Raw genomic sequence first — 19,494 nt, forward strand, 5'->3', positions numbered from 1 at the left:
TATATATACAATTGAATAAACTCAAAACACTGACTATATAATTTGGTTTAAATTACGAATAATTTGGTCCTGATAATAGCGTATAAGCAAAACTACCCTCGCGGGGTATGCGTGGGGTACGGAGTGCAGGGCTTTTGGACCCCCGTCACCTCACGGACTAGCTTGTCAAGACAAAATTCCCCTTTTTATGCTGTATGTCATTACCATCTCCTCCCATTTTCAATTCGTCACACTTGTATCACCGCCCTCATCATCACCTTTACCACTCATGCTCCACACTTCTTTAAGTAAGTTGTACCACTGTTTGGGGATATTCTTTGAGGAAGGCCTCTCCTCTTCCTCCATGTCCTGGAGTTCACCTTTTGGATTACACATGCGCACCAAGCTGCTACAGTATAAGCCAATACTGTGTTCTAACATTAAAGCAGTGGATCTCATATAATCAACATTTTCCTGGTGTCCAACCAAATTCTCCTCTCTTCTAATGAAATTTAGTAATAGTTATCTCTTGCTTCTTCCTGTTCTGAACAGCTGCAGGAGAATGGTGGGGAGAGGGATAAACCCTCCTCTCCCTTTCTTGCTTGGCATTACACCTTTAACTGTTTTATTATTTCCAAATATTAATTACTTTATTAATATTGATTACTCTTACAAATTTGTCAGCATGAATCATATCTATTTACCACACACAGTTCTCATCTTTTGGGCATTTAGGAGCTTTTCATTTTGCTTTGCACCCAACAAAAAATATACCCCCAAATGTGCACAAATAACTCCTTTAGCATGTCCTCCTTTTCAGCTGGTTTTTCCATTGTTCTCTGCTATCTTGTCCTCATCTTTCCACAATTCCTGGTCCTATTCAAGTCCAGCCTGGGACCGTGCACGCATTTGCTTTAGTTCTGTAGTGATTTATGCCCAGCCATCCTGCCAACCACACCCATTTCAATGTTGCAACAACCTAACTCTGGGCTGCAGTATGTGAATCACACTCTGCTGTGTGAGATGGCAGAGCACCAGAGCAGGCTCTGAAGAAGGGGCATTCGGTACATTAGTGAAGTGAGTGCTGGAACCTGGGCTAGCTCTTAGAACTCCGGCACTATGGCAGGAGTCGGGAACTACCTTGCTATGGGGATTTACCACAGGCAGAACCTGTAGTGCCACTTGCTCTCCAGTGCCAGACACAAGTCACGACACGGACGAGGCACAGGAGAAAGGAGGAGGTGTCCCGTCTTCAGGTTCCGCAAGGAACACCTTAGTCCAGGCGAAGAGAACAGGATGAAAAGCCCCTAGCTGTACTGCCCAAGGGGTTTTGTACACATACAAGTCATGGGGTGGGTGCAAACAATGAACCAATAGGGAATGCTCAGGAGAGGAGTGAGGGGATTACATCAAGTGTCTGGGGCCAGTTGGGGTAGGAGGGTGGAGAGGATGGGTCACAAGGGCCAATGGGGCTCCCAGGAGTAGGGGAATTCCAAAGGGGAGTTGCAGTCAGGGATTGGCCCAAAGGTTTGGGAACCAAGGGGCTGGGTTGCCTTGACAGGCAGGGAAAGAGCTGGAACAAGGGGTGGGGAAGGGCACGAGGGACAGTTTGGAGGGAGGGTAAAACCCACAGGTAAACCAACTCAGGAAAAACGTGGGGGCACAACAGAGCCCTTAAACAACACTTAAAATGGAATCAATAAAATAAATTTGAACTGCAACAATCAAGAGCATCTTGAGGGACGCAGCCTGACCAGCAATGTCAGCAGGCAAAAGAAAGGTTTTGCTGAGCAATGGCCCTTTGATGAAGCAAAACATTTACAATCAGGGCAGTCCATTCATGCGGACGGGCGCACACTCTGGGGGTAGAGCTGAGGCCATGAGGTCACAGCAGGGCTCTGGGGTCACAGCAGGCTGAGCTCTCAGCAGGCCCTGAGGTCACAGAGGTGCCAGAGGTGCCAGAGCTCCGTGGTGGCACAGCAGCACAAGGAGCCAGCAGTCAGTCCCTGAGCACAACTGTTGCGGCAGCAGCGGCGGTGGCAGCAGCGGTGCTGACGTTGGGACAGCGGTGTTGGGACAGCGGTGGCAGCAAGAGCTGCGGGAGTGGGGAAGGACAAGGCACCATGGCCCTTGCTCTGCGCCTCCTACTCCTGCTGCTCCTGGCCGTGGCCCTGCCTGCCAGGGCTGCCCAGGCTGCTCCGCTGCAAGCGCGGCGAGCAGGTGAGCTGGCAGCCTGGCTGCCCTTTCCCGGGACAGCCCTCCCTGCTCCCTGGGAAGCGCTGGGGATGGTTTGCCCAGGGCTTTAGGAAGGGTTTCCTCCGTGGGAGGGAGAGACCCCACGGGCCCTGGGCTACTCCAGCCACCCCTCCAGAGATGTTGCAAAGGGTCTGCAAAGAGGTTGGAGAGTGACCAGGAGCCAGTCCAGAGCTCCCCGGCCCCTGTGCAGCTTTGGCCATGTCCATTCACATCTGGTTCCACAGCCTTACACAACACCCCTGCATTGCCCAGTTCCCTGTGGCAGAAGGGGATCCCAGCACACCATGGAAATGTTTCTGATCTCTGCTCCCTTCTAGACTGGAATCGTGACATGGGTTCTCAGGAAATCCTGATGAATGATGGTTTGAAGTTCCTGGAGGATGCTGGAGGCAAGTTTTCATTCTGCCTTTCCTTAGTGAATACTCAGGGTCAGTGCAACAGAAGCTCACTTATAAACCATTTCCCTTAATATAATCTTAACATTAAAAGAATCTGGAAACCTTGCCCTGCTCCCTTCTGGAGGCCTGCGGGCTCCCACAGGATCACTGTCAGTGGGAGGAAGGAGCATTTAGCTTTCAATCTTCCTCCCGTGTGCTGTGCCAGTGTGTCCTTCCGTGTGCTCTGTGCAGTCACAGAGAAGAGCAGAGAGAGAAGGGGCCAGGCCCAGGGCTGTGCCCCGGGGCTGAGCCTTGTGGGCAGCCTGAGGATCTCCTGCAGTGCCACAGGAGCTCTTCTGTCCTGCCTTTCTTTGCAGCTGAACCTGCCGGTGAAGGGCCCACATCCAGGATTGAGGCTCTGGGAGATGCTGAGGGTAGGTCAAGGCCTTTCCCCTGGGAGAGCTGCCAGCTCAGAGCCCAAAGCTGGGCCAGGGAGGCAGCGCTGCAGGTGCCAGCACAGAACCATGCACGTGTGTGCCCGCGCCCTGCACGATCCCCTCACCGCTGCTGTGGTACAGTGGTGCCCGTGCAGATCAGCAGAGATGGCAGAAGCTTCTGTGGCTGTTGAGTTACAGGTGTGTCTGCGGGGAGGACTTCTCAAGCTCCAGTGCTGGATGCTTGGCCCCAACCCAGCTCCCATGGCAGGGGTGAGTAGTGTGTCCCTGCTGACCCCACAGGCTGAGCCCCGCTTTTGTGGGATCCATTCCTGGGAAATGGACGTATTTTTCTCTAAGTTCTTCTGACAGGGAAGATCCAAGAGACAAGAGACAAGATATCCCTGGAACCACCCAAACAGATGAAGCAAGAGCTGAAGAAAATGCGGCAGGGAGGACAAGGTGGGTGCATTTCCATCGTGCTTCCCGTGGAACTCAGCAGCCGGGGGCTTTGGCTGCACATCTGGACACGCCGTGCCCGGCACAGCGGGAAGGGATCCATGGCAGCCTCACTGCCCCGCTGCTGCTTTCACGCCCTGCAGGGCTGTTTCCCAGCCTGGCCTGGCTGCAGCTTCTGCCCAGGCTCTGCCGGAAGGCATTTGGCATCAGCTGACAGGAAGCCCAAACTGTAACACACCCTGAGATCCCCCACTATATCCAGCCCTGCAGATTAGGAAAAGGGTGGCTGTTTGGAGGTAGAAGTGCTCTCATCATGCCACTCTCACCTGGCCATTTTCCTGCTCCATAAATTTCACAAATATTACCTCTGATGCCACCGCCCAAGTGGGGAACAGCTCCATCTGATGCAGCTGTCTCCCTTCTTTTGTCAAGAGATAGACATAGAGCTTCAGTGGAAGGTGGCATTTCCTGAAGGAAGCACTCCATCTTTGGTGCCAGCCCCAGCTGCAGGAAAGAAGGCAATGCCAGACATGGGCACAGGCACAGCAGGTAATTGCTGTGCCGGGCTCAGCCCTGGCCGGGGCTGTGTGGCAGCAGCTCTTCCCCCAGGGCCTGCCCTTGCCTGGCCCAGCAGCAGCCAAAGCTGGAGGCGCCTCGGCTTCCAGGCCTCTGGAGCTCGTTCAGAGCCCCGGGGAAACGGGACGGGTGCAGCAACGTCCCTGGCGCTGCAGCTGCTGCGGAGCTGGCCCTGAGTGCCCAGAGGCCCAAGGCACAGGAGCAGCCCCGAGCGGGAGCCCTGCCGCCAGCCCAGGGCCAGAGCCAGCCCTGGCACACAATGGAAACAGTTCTCATCTTGGTTTGCTTCCAGACTGGGATGCTGGGACGGTTCCTCCATTAGCCTGGCGCTCTGAAGTTGTGAAGCCCTCTGAGCATTCTACAGGTATGTTCTCACTGTCCCACCAAGGCGTAATGTTTGACTGACTGGTAAGAACTAGGTGACAGAAGCTTCTGTGGCTGTTGTTTTACAGCCATGTCTGAAGGGACAACTCCATCAACTCCTACCTTGGATGCTGCACAAAAGCCCAGCTCCCATCACAGGAGTGAGTAGTGTGTCCCTGCTGACCCCTCAGGCTGAGCCCTGCTTTTGTGGGATCCATTCCTGGGAAATGGAACTACTTTCTCTTAAGGTCCTCCGACAGGAGAAACCAAAGACATGGCAGGCAAGAAATTCCAGGACCCATTAGAAATCATGTGGCAAATGCTGAAGGAACGTCTCCCGAGAAGGCAAGGTGGGTGCATTTCCCTCATTCTTCCCCTGGGACTCAGCAGCCGGGGGCTTTGGCTGCACATCTGGACACGCCGTGCCTGGCACAGCTGGAAGGGATCCATGGCAGCCTCGCTGCCCCGCTGCTGCTTTCACGCCCTGCAGGGCTGTTTCCCAGCCTGGCCTGGCTGCAGCTTCTGCCCAGCCTCTGCAGGAGGGCATTTGGCATCAGCTGACAGACAGCCCAAACTGGACCAACGGACATGCCCACCCTCAGATCCCCTGCACTTCCTGGTGTCCAGGCAGATCAGATGTTGGGGCTCTTTGGGGAAGGAAGCAGCCATGGGTTGTCCCAAAATCCTGGGTGTTTTCTGATCCTTATCCATTCCTTTTACAAGTGATGCCTCCTGAAATTGTCCCCTTCCCCATTCCCAGTGAGGAATGTTTCCATCTGATCCAGCTGTCTCTTTTCCATTCTCCAGAAATGAAAGGAGAGCCTGTGCAGATGGAAGCATTTCCCAGAGGAAGCAGTGGTTCCCTGCCAGCCTCTGCTGCAGGAAGGGAGGCCATGCCAGGCACAGACACAGGAGGTAATTGCTGTGCCTCTGGGCCTGAGCCCTGCTGAGGCTTGAGCTGCCCTCTCTGCTGCTTGGCAGTGCGGGCACAGCCTGGACTAGAGCGGCGCAGCCCAGGGGAATTATCCCGAGCAGGCTCAGGGCACTCGGGTACTGAACAGTCCTACTGGGGTCCCTCCATGGGAGACATGTCCTGAAACCTGGCAGTGACTGCACGGGGTGCCCACGGTGGGGAAAGGACAGAGAGGGAGAGCAAGGCTCCAGTGTGTCCTGAGAGGGCCTGGCTGTTTGCCCTTGGGATCTGGGGGGTGTCCCCACAGAAGGAGGGCAGGAGGGACAGAGGGAGGTAGGGAGGCATAGCTGTGGCACTGCCTGCTGCAGTTTGCCCCAGGGCTTTAGGGAGGATTTCCTCTGTGTCTGAGGGAGAGAGCCCCAGGGCCCTGTGCTGCTCCAGCCACCCCTCCCTGGGATGTTGCTGAGGGCAGGGAAAGGGTGTGGAGAGTGACCAGGAGCCAGCCCAGAGCTCCCCAGGCCCCTGTGCACCTTTGGCCATGTCTATTCACATCTGGCTCCCACGGCCTTAGCCGACCCCCTTGCAGTGCCCAGTTCCCTGTGGCAGAAGGGGATCCCAGCACACTCGTGAAAGTGCTCTCATCTGTGCTCCGTTCTAGATGAGGTTGCTGGGAAGGCTTCTCCATCAGCTTGGATGAATAAAGTTTTGAAGCCCTTGGAGCCTCCTGCAGGTATGTTCTCAGTGTGCCACCAAGGAAGAATTGTAGACAAGCGGGCAGGAACCAGGTGACAGAAGCTTCTGTGGCTGTTGTGTTACAGATGTATCTACAGGGAGGACTTCTCCAGCTTCTCCAGCTCCTACCTTGGATGCTATACGCAAGCCCAGCTCCCATCACAGAGGTGAGTAGTGTGTCCCTGCTGACCTCAGAGGCTGAGCCTTGCTTTTGTAGGATCCATTCCTGGAAAATGGAAATATTTTTCTCTAAGGTACTCCAACAGGGAAAGTCCAAGATACAACAGATAAGATGTCCCTGCAAACTTACAAACAGATGAGGCAAGAGCTGAAGGAACCCCTGCAGACAAGAGAAGGTGGGTGCATTTCTCTCATGCTTCCCCTGGGACTCAGGAGCCGGGGGCTTTGGCTGCACATCTGGACACACTGTGCCCGGCACAGCGGGAAGGGATCCATGGCAGCCTCGCTGCCCCGCTGCTGCTTTCACATCCTGCAGGGCTGTTTCCCAGCCTGGCCTGGCTGCAGCTTCTGCCCAGGCTCTGCCGGAAGGCATTTGGCATCAGCTGACAGGCAGCCCATACTGTAACACACCCTGAGATCCCCCACTATATCCAGCCCTGCAGATTAGGACAAGGGTGCCTGTTTGGAGGTGGAAGTGCTCACATCATGCCACTCTCACCTGGCCATTTTCCTGCTCCATAAATTTCACAAATATTACCTCTGATGCCACCGCCCAAGTGGGGAACAGCTCCATCTGATGCAGCTGTCTCCCTTCCTTTGTCAAGAGATGGACATAGTGCTTCAGTGGAAGTTGGCATTTCTTGAAGGAAGCACTCCATTTTCGGTGCCAGCCCCAGCTGCAGGAAGGAAGGCAATGCCAGACACGGGCACAGGCACAGACGGTAATTGCTGTGCCAGGCTCAGCCCTGGCCGGGGCTGTGTGGCAGCAGCTCTTCCCCCAGGGCCTGCCCTTGCCCGGCCCAGCAGCAGCCAAAGCTGGAGGTGCCTCGGCTTCCAGGCCTCTGGAGCTTGTTCAGGGCCCCGGGGAAACGGGACGGGTGCAGCAACGTCCCTGGCGCTGCAGCTGCTGCGGAGCTGGCCCTGAGTGCCCAGAGGCCCAAGGCACAGGAGCAGCCCCGAGCGGGAGCCCTGCTGCCAGCCCAGGGCCAGAGCCAGCCCTGGCACACAATGGAAACAGTTCTCATCTTGGTTTGCTTCCAGACTGGGAGGCTGGGAAGGATTCTGCATTAGCCTGGCGCTCTGAAGTTGTGAAGCCCTCTGGGCATTCTGCAGGTATGTTCTCACTATCCCAACAAGGCGTAATGTTTGACTGACTGGTCCGGACCAGGTGACAGAAGCTTCTGTGGCTGTTGTGTTACAGGCGTGTCTGCAGGGACGACTTCACCAACTCCTACCTTGGATGCTGCACAAAAGCCCAGCTCCCATCACAGGAGTGAGTAGTGTGTCCCTGCTGACCCCTCAGGCTGAGCCGTGCTTTTGTGGGGTCCATTCCTGGGAAATGGAACTACTTTCTCTTAAGGTCCTACGACAGGAGAGACCAAAGACATGGCAGGCAAGAAATTCCAGGATCCATTAGAAATCATGTGGCAAATGCTGAAGGAATGTCTGCAGAGAAGACAAGGTGGGTGCATTTCCCTCATGCTTCCCCTGGGACTCGGAAGCCAGGGGCTTTGGCTGCACATCTGGCCACGCCGTGGCCGGCACAGCGGGAAGGGATCCATGGCAGCCTCGCTGCCCCGCTGCTGCTTTCACGCCCTGCAGGGCTGTTTCCCAGCCTGGCCTGGCTGCAGCTTCTGCCCAGCCTCTGCAGGAAGGCATTTGGCATCAGCTGACAGGCAGCCCCAATTGCATCACAGTCCATGCCCACCCTCAGATCCCCTGCAATTTCCTGATGTCCAGGCAGATCAGATGTTGGGGCTCTTTGGGGAAGGAAGCAGCCATGGGTTGTCCCAAAATCCTGGGTGTTTTCTGATCCTTATCCATTCCTTTCACAAGTGATGTCTCACCTTCCCCATTCCCAGTCAGGAATGTTTCCATCTGATCCACCTGTCTCTTTTCCATTTTCCAGAAATGAAAGGAGAGCCTGCGCAGAAGGAAGCATTTCCCAGAGGAAGCAGTGGTTCCGTGCCAGCCTCAGCTGCAGGAAGGGAGGCCATGCCAGGCACAGACACAGGAGGTAATTGCTGTGCCTCTGGGCCTGAGCCCTGCTGAGGCTTGAGCTGCCCTCTCTGCTGTTTGGCAGTGCAGGCACAGCCTGGACTAGAGCGGCACAGCCCAGGGGAATTATCCCGAGCAGGCTCAGGGCACTCGGGTCCTGAGCAGTCCTGCTGGGGTCCCTCCTTGGGAGACATGTCCTGAAACCTGGCAGCGACTGCACGGGGTGCCCACGGTGGGGAAAGGACAGAGGGGGAGAGCAAGGCTCCAGTGTGTCCTGAGAGGGCCTGGCTGTTTGCCCTTGCGATCTGGGGTGTGTCCCAGCAGAAGGAGGGCAGGAGGGAGTGTAGGAGGGAGGGATAGCTGTGGCACTGCCTGCTGCAGTTTTCCCCAGGGCTTTAGGGAGGATTTTCTGTGAGTTTGAGGGAGAGAGCCCCAGGGCCCTGGGCTACTCCAGCCACCCCTCCCAGGGATGTTGCTGAGGGCAGGGAAAGAGTGTGGAGAGTGATCAGGAGCCAGCCGAGAGCTCCCCAGGCCCCTATGCACCTTTGGCCATGTCTATTCACATCTGGGTCCCATAGCCTTACCCGACCCCCCTGCAGTGCCCTTTTCCCTGTAGCATTAGGGGATCCCAGCATGCCACAGATATGGTTCTGATCTCCGCTCCCTTTTAGACGGGAATCGTGACTTGGGTTTTCAGGAAGTCCTGATGAAGGATGGTTTGAAGTTCCTGGAGGATGCTGGAGGCAAGTTTTCATTCTGCCTTTCCTGAGTGAATAATCAGGATCAATGCAACAACAGCTCATTTATAAACTATTTCCCTTAACATTATGTAAGGGCCGAAGGATTCTGAGAATCTTTCCCTGCTCCCTTCTGGAGCCCTGAGGGATCCCACAGGATCGCTGTCAGTGGGAGGAAGGAGTATTGATCTTTCAGTCCTCCTCCCGTGTGCTGTGCCAGTGTGTCCTTCCATGTGCTCTGTGCAGTCACAGAGAAGAGCAGAGAGGGAAGGGGCCAGGCCCAGGGCTGTGCCCCAGGGCTGAGCCTTGTGGGCAGCCTGAGGATCTCCTGCAGTGCCACAGGAGCTCTTCTGTCCTGCCTTTCTTTGCAGCTGAACCTGCCGGTGAAGGCCCCACATCCAGGACTGAGGCTCTGGGAGATGCTGAGGGTAGGTCAAGGCCTTTCCCCTGGGAGAGCTGCCAGCTCAGAGCCCAAAGCTGGGCCAGGGAGGCATCGCTGCAGGTGCCAGCACAGAACCATGCATGTGTGTGCCCGCGCCCTGCACGATCCCCTCACCGCTGCTGCGGCTCAGTGGTGCCCGTGCAGATCAGCAGAGATGGCAGAAGCTTCTGTGGCTGTTGAGTTACAGGTGTGTCTGCAGGGAGGACTTCTCAAGCTCCAGGGCTGGATGCTTGGCCCCAACCCAGCTCCCATGGCAGGGGTGAGTAGTGTGTCCCTGCTGACCCCACAGGCTGAGCCCCGATTTTGTGGGATCCATTCCTGGGAAATGGAACTACTTTCTCTTAAGGTCCTCCAAAAGGAAAGACCCAAGTTTTTGCAGCCAAAAAGTCTCATGACTCAGATGAATTCCTGAGACAAACACAGAAGGAAGCACCTGGAGGACAAGGTGGGTGCCTTTCCCTCATGCTTCCCCTTGGACTCAGCAGCCGGGGGCTTTGGCTGCACATCTGGGCACGCCGTGCCCGGCACAGCAGGAAGGGATCCATGGCATCCTCACTGCCCCGCTGCTGCAGTCTTGCCCTGCAGGGCTGTTTCCCAGCCTGGCCTGGCTGCAATTCCTCCCCAGCCTCTGCAGGATGGAATTTGGCATTAGCTGATAGGGTGCCCCAACTGTACCGTGGGCCTGAGATCCCCTGCCATTTCCCAGTCTCTGAGAAGATCAGGCGGTGCAGCTGTTTGCACAAGGGAGTGCACTGGCCCAGCCCCAATTACCTGGGCGTTATCCTGATCTTTACCTTTGACTTAGACAAGCATTGCCTCATGAAGGTGCCACCTCCCCAGTGGGGAATATTTCCATTTGATCCAGTTGTCCCTTTTTTCCTTTTTCAAGTGATGGACCAAAAGGCTGTTCAGGAGGAGGAACACTCAGGGAGAAGCAGTGGCTCATTGGCAGCCCTAGCTGCAGGAAGGAAGGCGATGCCAGACACGGGCACAGGCACAGCAGGTAATTGCTGTGCCAGGCTCAGCCCTGGCCGGGGCTGTGTGGCAGCAGCTCTTCCCCCAGGGCCCCCCCTTGCCTGGCCCGGCAGCAGCCAAAGCTGGAGGCGCCTCGGCTTCCAGGCCTCTGGAACTCGTTCAGAGCCCCGGGGAAACGGGACTGGTGCAGCAAGGTCCCTCGCACTGCAGCTGCTGCGGAGCTGGCCCTGAGTGCCCAGAGGCCCAAGGCACAGGAGCCGCCCCGAGCGGGAGCCCTGCCGCCAGCCCAGGGCCAGAGCCAGCCCTGGCTCCCGACTGGGCAGGGGCTGCGCTGGGTCCTGACAGAGCCTGAGCCTGTCCCCTGGGGCTGGGGGAGCTGTCACGGGGCAGGGAGGGCCAGGGCTGGCAGTGGCTGCTCAGGGATGGCTTTGGCCCGTGTCCCTGGCAGCAGCCACTGCCCAAGCAGCTGCACTGCCCCCGGGCTCTCCTCCCGGCCTGCTGGGCTTTGTTGGCTGGCACAGCCTGTGCCAAGGGCCGGCAAGGTGCCTGCAGGCCCCAGCTCTGGGGGAAACAGAGAACGTCCTGCCCGTATCCACCGTGCTGCCAGCTCAGCAGTGCAGCACAGCATGGGCTCACGCTCCCCATCACTCCCACAGATGCAGCCAGCACCACAAGACCTGTTCCGAATGCCCAGGATGGCCTCAGTTGGGGTTTCTGTCAGGGAACAGTCTGCTGGCTAGAGTTACTGGCAGGCGTCCTTTATTTGGAGCTTGTCTTCATGTTCTGCTGCTTTGGAATCTGGTATTCTTGGAACAGAGAACAGTGAGTGTTTGTGCTCTCCAACAGCGTCTTTTAGAAGTCTAATTTGGACAGGGAACATTCCCATTGAGACTGCAGTGGGGTTATGGCCAATCCATGATTGTCCAAATAACTCTGCTGAGGGTTCTGCTGCTGCCCAGTGCTTCCATTGGCCTCTCAATTGCTGGGCCTTGTCCTGGGGGCCCCGCTGGGGCTGCAGCCAGTGCTGGCTCCCACTGAGGCTGCCTGGCCAAGAGCAGCCCCAGGGGCACGGGGCAGAGGCAGAGGGAGGTGGGGAGGAGAAAGAGCAGGGCCGAGATTGCCCTTGAAAGGCAGAGGCGCTCTGGGACCCGCTCCTGGCCAGGGACCCTGCCCAGAGCCGTGCCCTGCTGGCCGGGGCCTTGAGGGGCCGCTGTCCAGTGGGGCCCAGCTGTGCCAGCAGCTCCAGCCGTGCTGGGGAGCCTTGCCAGCTCTGGGCCCTGCTGTGCACGAGAGTCCCTGTGTGCCACTGGCAGCTGGGGCCTCAGCCACCTCCTCTCTGCACAGGAGCGCCTTGGGACAGGAGTTGGAAGACGGTGGCTGCACCTCACACCGACAGCGTGAGCAGCTTCTCCAGCAGCAGTAACGGCCTGGACAGCCCTCTCAAGTGTTCTGTGAAGAGGACCCCAGAACAACCGTCGACAAGGAAGCCTCTTATTGCCCCGTAGATCCCACTGCCAACTGCTCTCCCCATTGGCCTCCCCAAGCTGCCTTCATTCCTTTTTTTATCTCAGTCTGTCCCATCCCAGCCAACCCGAGTTCCGCTAGGGACCCCAGGACCAGCCCAGCACCTTCCAGCACCTCCTGAGACCAACGCATCCCTTCCCCTGCCCCTGAGCCCCCTGGCCTTGCCCTCTAGGCAACACTGAAGGTGACACCCCACCCCACCCCACCCCACCCCACCCTCCCCCCACCTCCAACTCCCGCTTGCAGGGTAGGCAATGGCCCATTCCTGTGTTGAAATAAAGAGATGGATTTGTGTCCTAGTTTGAAAGCAAAACCAGTGAGAGGCTCCAAGTCAGAAATACAATTTATTAGGAAAAGGGAAAAAAACCCAAAATACATGCAATAATACAAAAGAAAAACCACTGACAGGGTCAGAATACAGCCTGACACCCTGCTAGTTAGGGTGGTGGTAGCAGTCCAGATGAAATGGACTTGTGGAAGTGGTGATCCTGTCGAAACAATCTGGTAGCTCTCATCCTCTGGAAAAGCAGTGGGTAAGGGCGGCGGTTCCTCTGGGAATCCAGTGGAGAGACTGCTTGTTGTGTCCCAAAACCCAGATTCTATCCAGCTGGGGATGCTTAGCTCCTCCCCCATGGGCAGAGCATCTCACAGTGGGCTGATGTCATTCTGCCTCATGCTGTGGGTCCTTGATTAGCCATGAAACAGAAATGGCTCTGGGAGGGAGTTATCTCTGAGTCATGTGGCAAGACATTGATGGGCCCATGAACAGGAGATAAGGAAGAAACCATGCCCCTCCTGGTTTCAGCAGCTCTTCAGGATGGCATTAGAATACATCTTTACACTGCAACCCAGGACAAGCGGTCACCCCAGTGTCCAGGTGGCAGCAGCAGCAAAGCCCACCCAGCACCAGCACTGACTGAGCTCCATGCCCAGGAGGAGCCGTGGATGCCCACGGTGTGGGCAGGCAGAAGCCAGGCAGGGGCTGCTGTTGAAATGGAGGTTTTGGGGGGTTCAATTAAGTTAGCAATATGGACTAAGCATTTAAATTTTAAATTGTAGAATTATGTGTTGAATTTTAACCTTTTACTTAAGAAACCTCTGCCATGGTACAAAGGGCAGAGGAAAATGCAAATTTCTGAAGCTTCTTGCTATGAAGGACAATACCAGCGTAATAAATAGGGCAGGAGATCTTTCTCCTTTTTAATGCCTTTATTAAAAAAATTCAGCTCAGGTTGGGGAGAAACGACAGGTCGCCCGCACCCCACTGCTCCCAGGAGTGGCACGGAGGAGGAGGATGATGCAGCTGTGCCCGCTGGTATGCAGGCAGAGCTGGGGCTTCCGTCCTCGAGGGAGTAGTGGGAATTCCACTTTTTTGGTCTAACATTCCAGGTCCTCTTCCTAGCTGACATCCTTTCAGGTTAGGGTGAGGAGTAAAAAGGATCTTAGCAGATACTGGATTAAGTTCCTCACCTTTGGACATTACTTAGGTTTCTTAGTTCCATGTTGGCTCATTGTTTTTAGGGTTTTTTTCCTGGAAAATTGCAAAATTTGGTGAAATGCATTCTCATCTGCATACTAGCTCTGGTGTCATCCCCCCCACCCTGCTACCTGCAGGCTCAGGTGAATCAGCAGGGGGACAATTGCACTTGATTTCTAACCATTAACAGGTAATTGAAGATAAACTATTAACAAGAGGTGATTGCAATGTGATGCTACCAACAACAAACAGTCAAAACTTCAACTCACAACAACTGGCCCTACCTGTTTAACTTTGCAGCCTTAAAAAAAAAGGACAACTTTTTTACACATAACAGTCCCCCCTTTTTTTCTTTGATCAGGCTGAAGCTTAAGCTTGCATCAACTTGCAATTTTTGGCTCATTAGCATAGAATTTCTTATAATTTTTATATTGATTATAAAATTCCTGAGCACTTTGGTGATCATAGTTACTCAATTTCATTACTTTTTTTGTTTTTTTTTCAGGTTAATTTCTTTAGAGATCCGTAGGTTATTCTGTACGGCAGATGTCACTATTTTAAATAAGCAGGGAAATAAGAAGAGCAAACTAACATGTGTACACACTGTGAAGAAGGCTTTAGTTTTCCAACCTCTTTTGAAAGTCCATGGGTTATCCCACAAGTGGAATCCAGTGCAGGAGTCCTTTCTTGATTTCTTACATATGCTAGTTTTCTTATTTCGTTTAAGATGCTTCAAACGACTGCTACAGCTAATTTGATTTGATAAATTACTGTTTTGGTTTAGGTGAGTTGGTCATTAATATGATTAAGAGCTAATGCGGTCTGATTAGATATTATCTCTAATACTGCTTGTAGCTTCATAATTTTGTTTACTATATATTGCTTCTTCCATTTGGTTTTTCTTAAATCGCTGTATATAGGAACTGTTCAACTTGATCCAGATTCTTTGGGTAATATAAAGAAAGCTTGTTTTATAATCCTAATGATGCAACTGCCAGACCAGTCTCTTGGCAATTTAGTGGATGCTGTAGTAGCATAGATCCAAAACAGGTGTTTAGGGGTCTCCCGAAATGTATGATTAGTTTCTGTTGGGCCCTCCCAATATTTAGAAATTTCTTTCATTCTCCAAAAGAGGTTTATCTCTTTTTTATCATACTCATAAAGTCTATATGTTTTATTGTAAATGCACTTGTTCTCTTTTTTCTTAACAGGCCAAATTCTATTTGGATCTCTTGGGATCCACCGCGTAGCAGAGTCTTTTACTGCTAAATACCTTTTACAAGCCATTCTTCCTACTGGCGTACTGTACCCCTTCCTTTCCTTAACATACATTCTTCTCTTATTAGATTTTTACTTGGGGGTGTTGCTAAATGGTCTTGTTCTCTTCTTGCTTTTACTATTTCTTTTCCTCTGACCAGATTTACCAGGCTTGCTTCAGTAGCATCATGTTCAAAGTACCACCAGGCCTCTTCTACAGGGTGCTCTGCCAGGAGTTGCTGCCTAAAGGTGGCGGTGTTCCGGGCCATCCAATAGATTTTCTCATTCTCTTGATAAAAGATCAACTGGGAGAGGTTAACACAATTACGGCTTGTAATTGGTGTGGACTCTCAACAAAGAACTTACTTCTTCTTCCTCACAGAGGGGTTGGTAGTACTCACTGCATGGCTCTCTTGGGCTCCCCAGAGCACCACTAGCAATGAAAGCCATTATTACTACCCTTCCCAAGAGTCCGGTATGGGTCATCTTGCACAGCCTGCCCACCCGGCCTTGCTTCTTGGGGATTTTACTAAGGAGAAGTTCCCAAGCTCTTTAGAGTCTCTTCTATTTGCTTCCCTGGTTAAACCTCTCTTGATCTGTCCTTACTGATTTGGTCTCTCTTAGGGGAGTACTCTGCAGAAGATTAACCCTCAGTCTTTGGTACTAAGTTGGGAGGACTTCACCAGAATTACCTATTAACAATTTTTAACTTTTACAAATCTCTTAAAACACTTTAGGATATGTTATGATTCTAAACTCTTTTCTTATGCAGTTCATCAGTCTTTTTGGCTCTTCCTTTTGAGTGTCAACTTTAAGTCTTTTGGTCCTTTTACAATGGTATACTCAGCTGAATTAACTCCTGATGTGGCTGAATCCTGTCCTGAGTTAGGGGGTGAGGGTGGTGTGGAATCTGATCCAATACCAGAGGGAAACACTGACCAATCTTGTCCAATGCTGGCGGGTGGGACTGGTCCTTTAATTCTCGTGATGTGGGTCCAACCCTTTTCTCTGGTCCGCACAGCTGAATTAGCAATGAGGAGTACCTGAAAGGGGCCTTCAAATTTAGGCATTAATGGTCTACTATTGCAGGATTATTTCAAAACCCAATCTCCTGGGTTAATGTTACGTGCTTTTCTGTCAAGAGGGGAGGTTTGGGGGAGGTATCCTCTTTTTCTAAGTCCTTCCAGGGTTCTTCCAATGACTTCTAAATATTTTCTGGTAGCTGCTTCTTCTTCCAAATAGTCTCCTGTGCTACAGGGTGTTAACAAGAATGGCAGTCCAAGCATCATTTCATAGGGTGAAATCCCTATATCAGACCGGGGTCTTGTTCTGATGCGCAAAAGCATTAGGGGCAAACACTTTAGCCAATTCATTTTTGTTTCTTCGATCAGTTTAGTTAATACTAATTTTTGAGAGTTTTGTTCATCCGTTCCATCCTCCCAGAACTCTGGGGGTGCCACGGAGTATGTAATCTCCATTTTATTCCTAAAACTTCAATTATATTTTGCAATGTTTGGGCCACAAAATGTGGACCTCGGTCTGAGTCTATGGTATTCACCATTCCATATCTGGGGATGATGTTCTCCAAGATTACCCTTGCCACAACCTGGGCTGTTTCCTTTTTTGTCGGGAAGGCTTCTACCCAATGGGTGAGATGATCTACTATAACCAGTAGATGCTTCTATCCTTACTCTGGGGGCATCTTAGTGAAATCCATCTCTATGCTCTGGAAAGGCCTGAGAGTCAATTCCCTCCCTCCAGCTGCTACCTTTTTCATAACCTTCTGGTTCACTTTTTGGCAAATTAAACAGCCTTTTCTAATTGCTTTTGCTAGGTCATATACACTTATGCACAAGTTATTTCTTAGGAAATGATCACATAGTCCTTGGACTCCTCAGTGACTTAAATTATGTGGTCCTGTTAGCACTGTCCCAGCAAGTGCTTTGTTTAGAAACACCCGTCCATCTGATCTTAACCACTCCCCTCGCTGCCCTTGGTGCAACTTTAAATCTTTTATAGCCTTTACTTTTTTTTTTGCTAAATATAGGTTCTTATCTTCCTCCCTCCTCAGGCATGGTTTCTGCTTTAAAAACTTCTACCGGATCCCCTGGTTCTAAAGCTGCTTCCTTTGCTCTCCTGATCAGCTAGCCACGGTTTCACAACTTTAGGCTGAACAGTTTTGGGGGTCCAGTTGCTCCACAGTACCAGCAGCGCCTTTCGCTCAAAGGGGCTTGAGGCCTCTCCATTCCTCCTGTCCCTGACGGTACTGGCGTTTCCTTGCCTGCTCCTGGTGGTGGACTCTCCCACTCTTTTGTTACCTTGGATTGTAGGATAGAGTTGCTTGCCCCCCACATTTCCTCTAGCTATAGCGACCATGATACTAGCCCTGGCCTTTGCTTTTTCTTCTTGCCTCCTTAAATATACCTTCAATGCTTCTTTCAATAACTCATTAATGTCCTTCTCTGGCCAATCTTCAATCTTTTCCAGTTTTCTCTGTTTATCAGGCCAAGATGTAGTAAGAAATTGGACCTTTAGTAGCACCTGACCCTCCTTGGTGTCCGGGTCTGTTCTGGAGTACAACTGGAAGTTCTGCTTTAGGCAATTAAGCCAAGTAGCAGGAGTTTCATCCTTCTCTTGTGCACTCTTGAATGCTAATTCTGTATTAGTTGCATTGGGAACTGATTCTCTGATTCCCCCTGATTATCAAAGACCTGTACTCTATCATGGCCTTCCTTGCTTCCTTCCTCCTGATTAGGGTTCCAATTGGGATCCACTAGTGGCAATTTTTCTGCACCTGATGGCACTTGGGGCCCTGGATGATTATCTTTGTCCCAAATTCTTATGCTAGCACCTCTAATAATTCGGAACTCTTCTGGGGAAAATAATATATTTAGAATGGAATTCATTTCCCCCAAGTGCAGATATTTAGACCTAAGAATTGATCCACTTGGTTTGCAATACCCACAGGGTCTTCAACTAAATTCCCTAACTCCCTCTTGAATCCTCTCACCTCAGAAGCAGTTAGAGGAGCATTCACAAAACCAACACCTCCTGCTACTCCTCCCATAGGAACTTCTCTAAGGGGAAAAAGTCTCTCTACCTTGGAGGTCATGGATCGGGTACCGCAGTGTGGCCCATCTTCAGACACAAAATTACTCATTTGAGGGGTATTAGCATTAACCTGGACCTGCTGTAGGCCAACAGCTGTATCTGGTGATAAGGGGTTACCAGGTAAGGAGGCATTTGTCTCCCAGTTAGGAGGAGGTGGAGGGACAGCAGTAGGAGGGGGAGAAGAGCTTGAGTGCATGTTAAGTGGAGCTGGAGAAGGGGTGGAGCGTGCAGCAGCTGAAGGAGGCACTAGTGGGGGTGCAGAAGCAGCTAAAGGAGTCGAAGGGGGTGGTGAGGGAATGGCCCCCATGGCCGCCGGGGGACGAGACGGATCTGCTATTTGAGGTGCCCGAAGGAGAGGGTTCTAAGGTGGAGGGGCATCAGGAGGCAAGTAGTCCAGGGGGTGCCACCTTTTACTAATCTCTTTAATTCCAGCATCCCCTCCTTCATTCCCCTCTTTTGTCCTCTGCACCTTACAAATTCGCACTCCTTCATCCTCGAAAGCACTCTTTAACCAACAAGCTGCATATAATAATTGCTGGGGATCAGTATCCTCTCGAGCTGTCACACACTGACTCAGCTGTTGACACATCCACTTGTCTTTTGTCCCACACCAGAGCCATCCACCTTGCACATCCAATTCTGGCCACGCTTCTGAACAGTAGTGAATCATCTTAAATTTATCTAAGCCCTCTGTGGCCTCTATAGAGTCCCATCTCTCTAACAGTTCACCTAGGGGAATATGGGGAGTTATATTCCCCAGTCTCTGGCCACTTTCCTTACTATTACACCCTTCCATTTTTTCGGGCCTCAAAAATTACAAAGGTGCTTCTGCTACTGACAGGCAGCTCAAAAGTAAATCCTATTTGTGAAGTCCCAGCCTCCTCTGCCGAAACTCCAATATGCCTGACCCTTTTCGTCAGGACTTTGTTGAGACCTCGGCCTCCTTTGCCAAGACTCAACAAAAAAAACCTCAAGACCCTGGCCTCTGAGGCTGAGTTTGCCTGACCTCCTTTCGTCAGGACTTCGTTTGCCTACAGGACTTTTGGACTTGCCCAAATCCTACTCAGGACTTCTGAATTTGCCTGACGTCCCTTGTCAGGACTTAAAACAAAAGTATGGCCTGATTTTTAGTTTGCCTGACTTCCCCCTGTCAGGACTTACATTACCAGAGCTTTAAAAAACTCGGGATAGGCTTCCTCTGCCAGACCTTGTGCTTTGACTTCCGTCGTCAGGACTTAATAACAAAACTGCCTGATTTTCTAAATTGCGTAACTTCTTTCATTAGGACCTGTATCAGGGCTTTTGGGATGCGTGCCACTCACATACTATTTCCTCCCCATGCCCGAGGGGGGTCCTCTTTACCCCTTTGGAGGCGCCTCAATCACCAATTCCACTCGCTTCCCCCTGTTCCCGGCCGGCCCCCTGGCGGGGGTGCGGAACCGCGGTACTGAGGGGTCCTCACTCGCTTCGAGGGCCCGAGCTGCCGGCCCTCGTCTCACTCACACACACTCGCTCGCCTCCCTCTCCTGCCGCCGGATACTCTCACCAGTCCGGCGCTGCTCCCTGTCACTGTCCCAAGCCGATCGTCTCTGATCCTGAGAGCCAGCTGTCCTGCAGGTCCAGGGCGGGCGGCCGTCCCAGTCCTGGTGTCCTCTTCAGGTGTGGATCTCCTGGACGAGACCCTAGCATAATAAATAGGGCAGG

At 52.6% G+C, this 19,494-nt stretch overlaps 1 protein-coding gene across 1 annotated transcript in view; it reads left to right on the plus strand.

The window, feature by feature from the left end:
* The first annotated feature begins 2,102 nt into the window (after positions 1-2,102).
* LOC135291784 (uncharacterized) overlaps positions 2,103-19,494 on the plus strand; it is a 72,011-nt gene continuing 54,619 nt past the window's right edge. Inside the window, exons 1-16 of the mRNA XM_064406047.1 lie at positions 2,103-2,199; positions 2,553-2,624; positions 2,990-3,046; positions 3,248-3,319; positions 3,419-3,508; positions 3,938-4,054; positions 4,374-4,445; positions 4,534-4,605; positions 4,693-4,794; positions 5,252-5,359; positions 6,016-6,087; positions 6,176-6,256; positions 6,344-6,445; positions 6,875-6,991; positions 7,311-7,382; positions 7,471-7,542. Coding sequence (XP_064262117.1) covers positions 2,103-2,199; positions 2,553-2,624; positions 2,990-3,046; positions 3,248-3,319; positions 3,419-3,508; positions 3,938-4,054; positions 4,374-4,445; positions 4,534-4,605; positions 4,693-4,794; positions 5,252-5,359; positions 6,016-6,087; positions 6,176-6,256; positions 6,344-6,445; positions 6,875-6,991; positions 7,311-7,382; positions 7,471-7,542 — 1,375 coding nt within the window. The remainder of the gene's footprint in view (positions 2,200-2,552; positions 2,625-2,989; positions 3,047-3,247; positions 3,320-3,418; positions 3,509-3,937; positions 4,055-4,373; positions 4,446-4,533; positions 4,606-4,692; positions 4,795-5,251; positions 5,360-6,015; positions 6,088-6,175; positions 6,257-6,343; positions 6,446-6,874; positions 6,992-7,310; positions 7,383-7,470; positions 7,543-19,494) is intronic.

Source organism: Passer domesticus, unplaced genomic scaffold (assembly GCF_036417665.1).
Source record: "Passer domesticus isolate bPasDom1 unplaced genomic scaffold, bPasDom1.hap1 HAP1_SCAFFOLD_117, whole genome shotgun sequence".
Classification (NCBI taxonomy): domain Eukaryota; kingdom Metazoa; phylum Chordata; class Aves; order Passeriformes; family Passeridae; genus Passer; species Passer domesticus.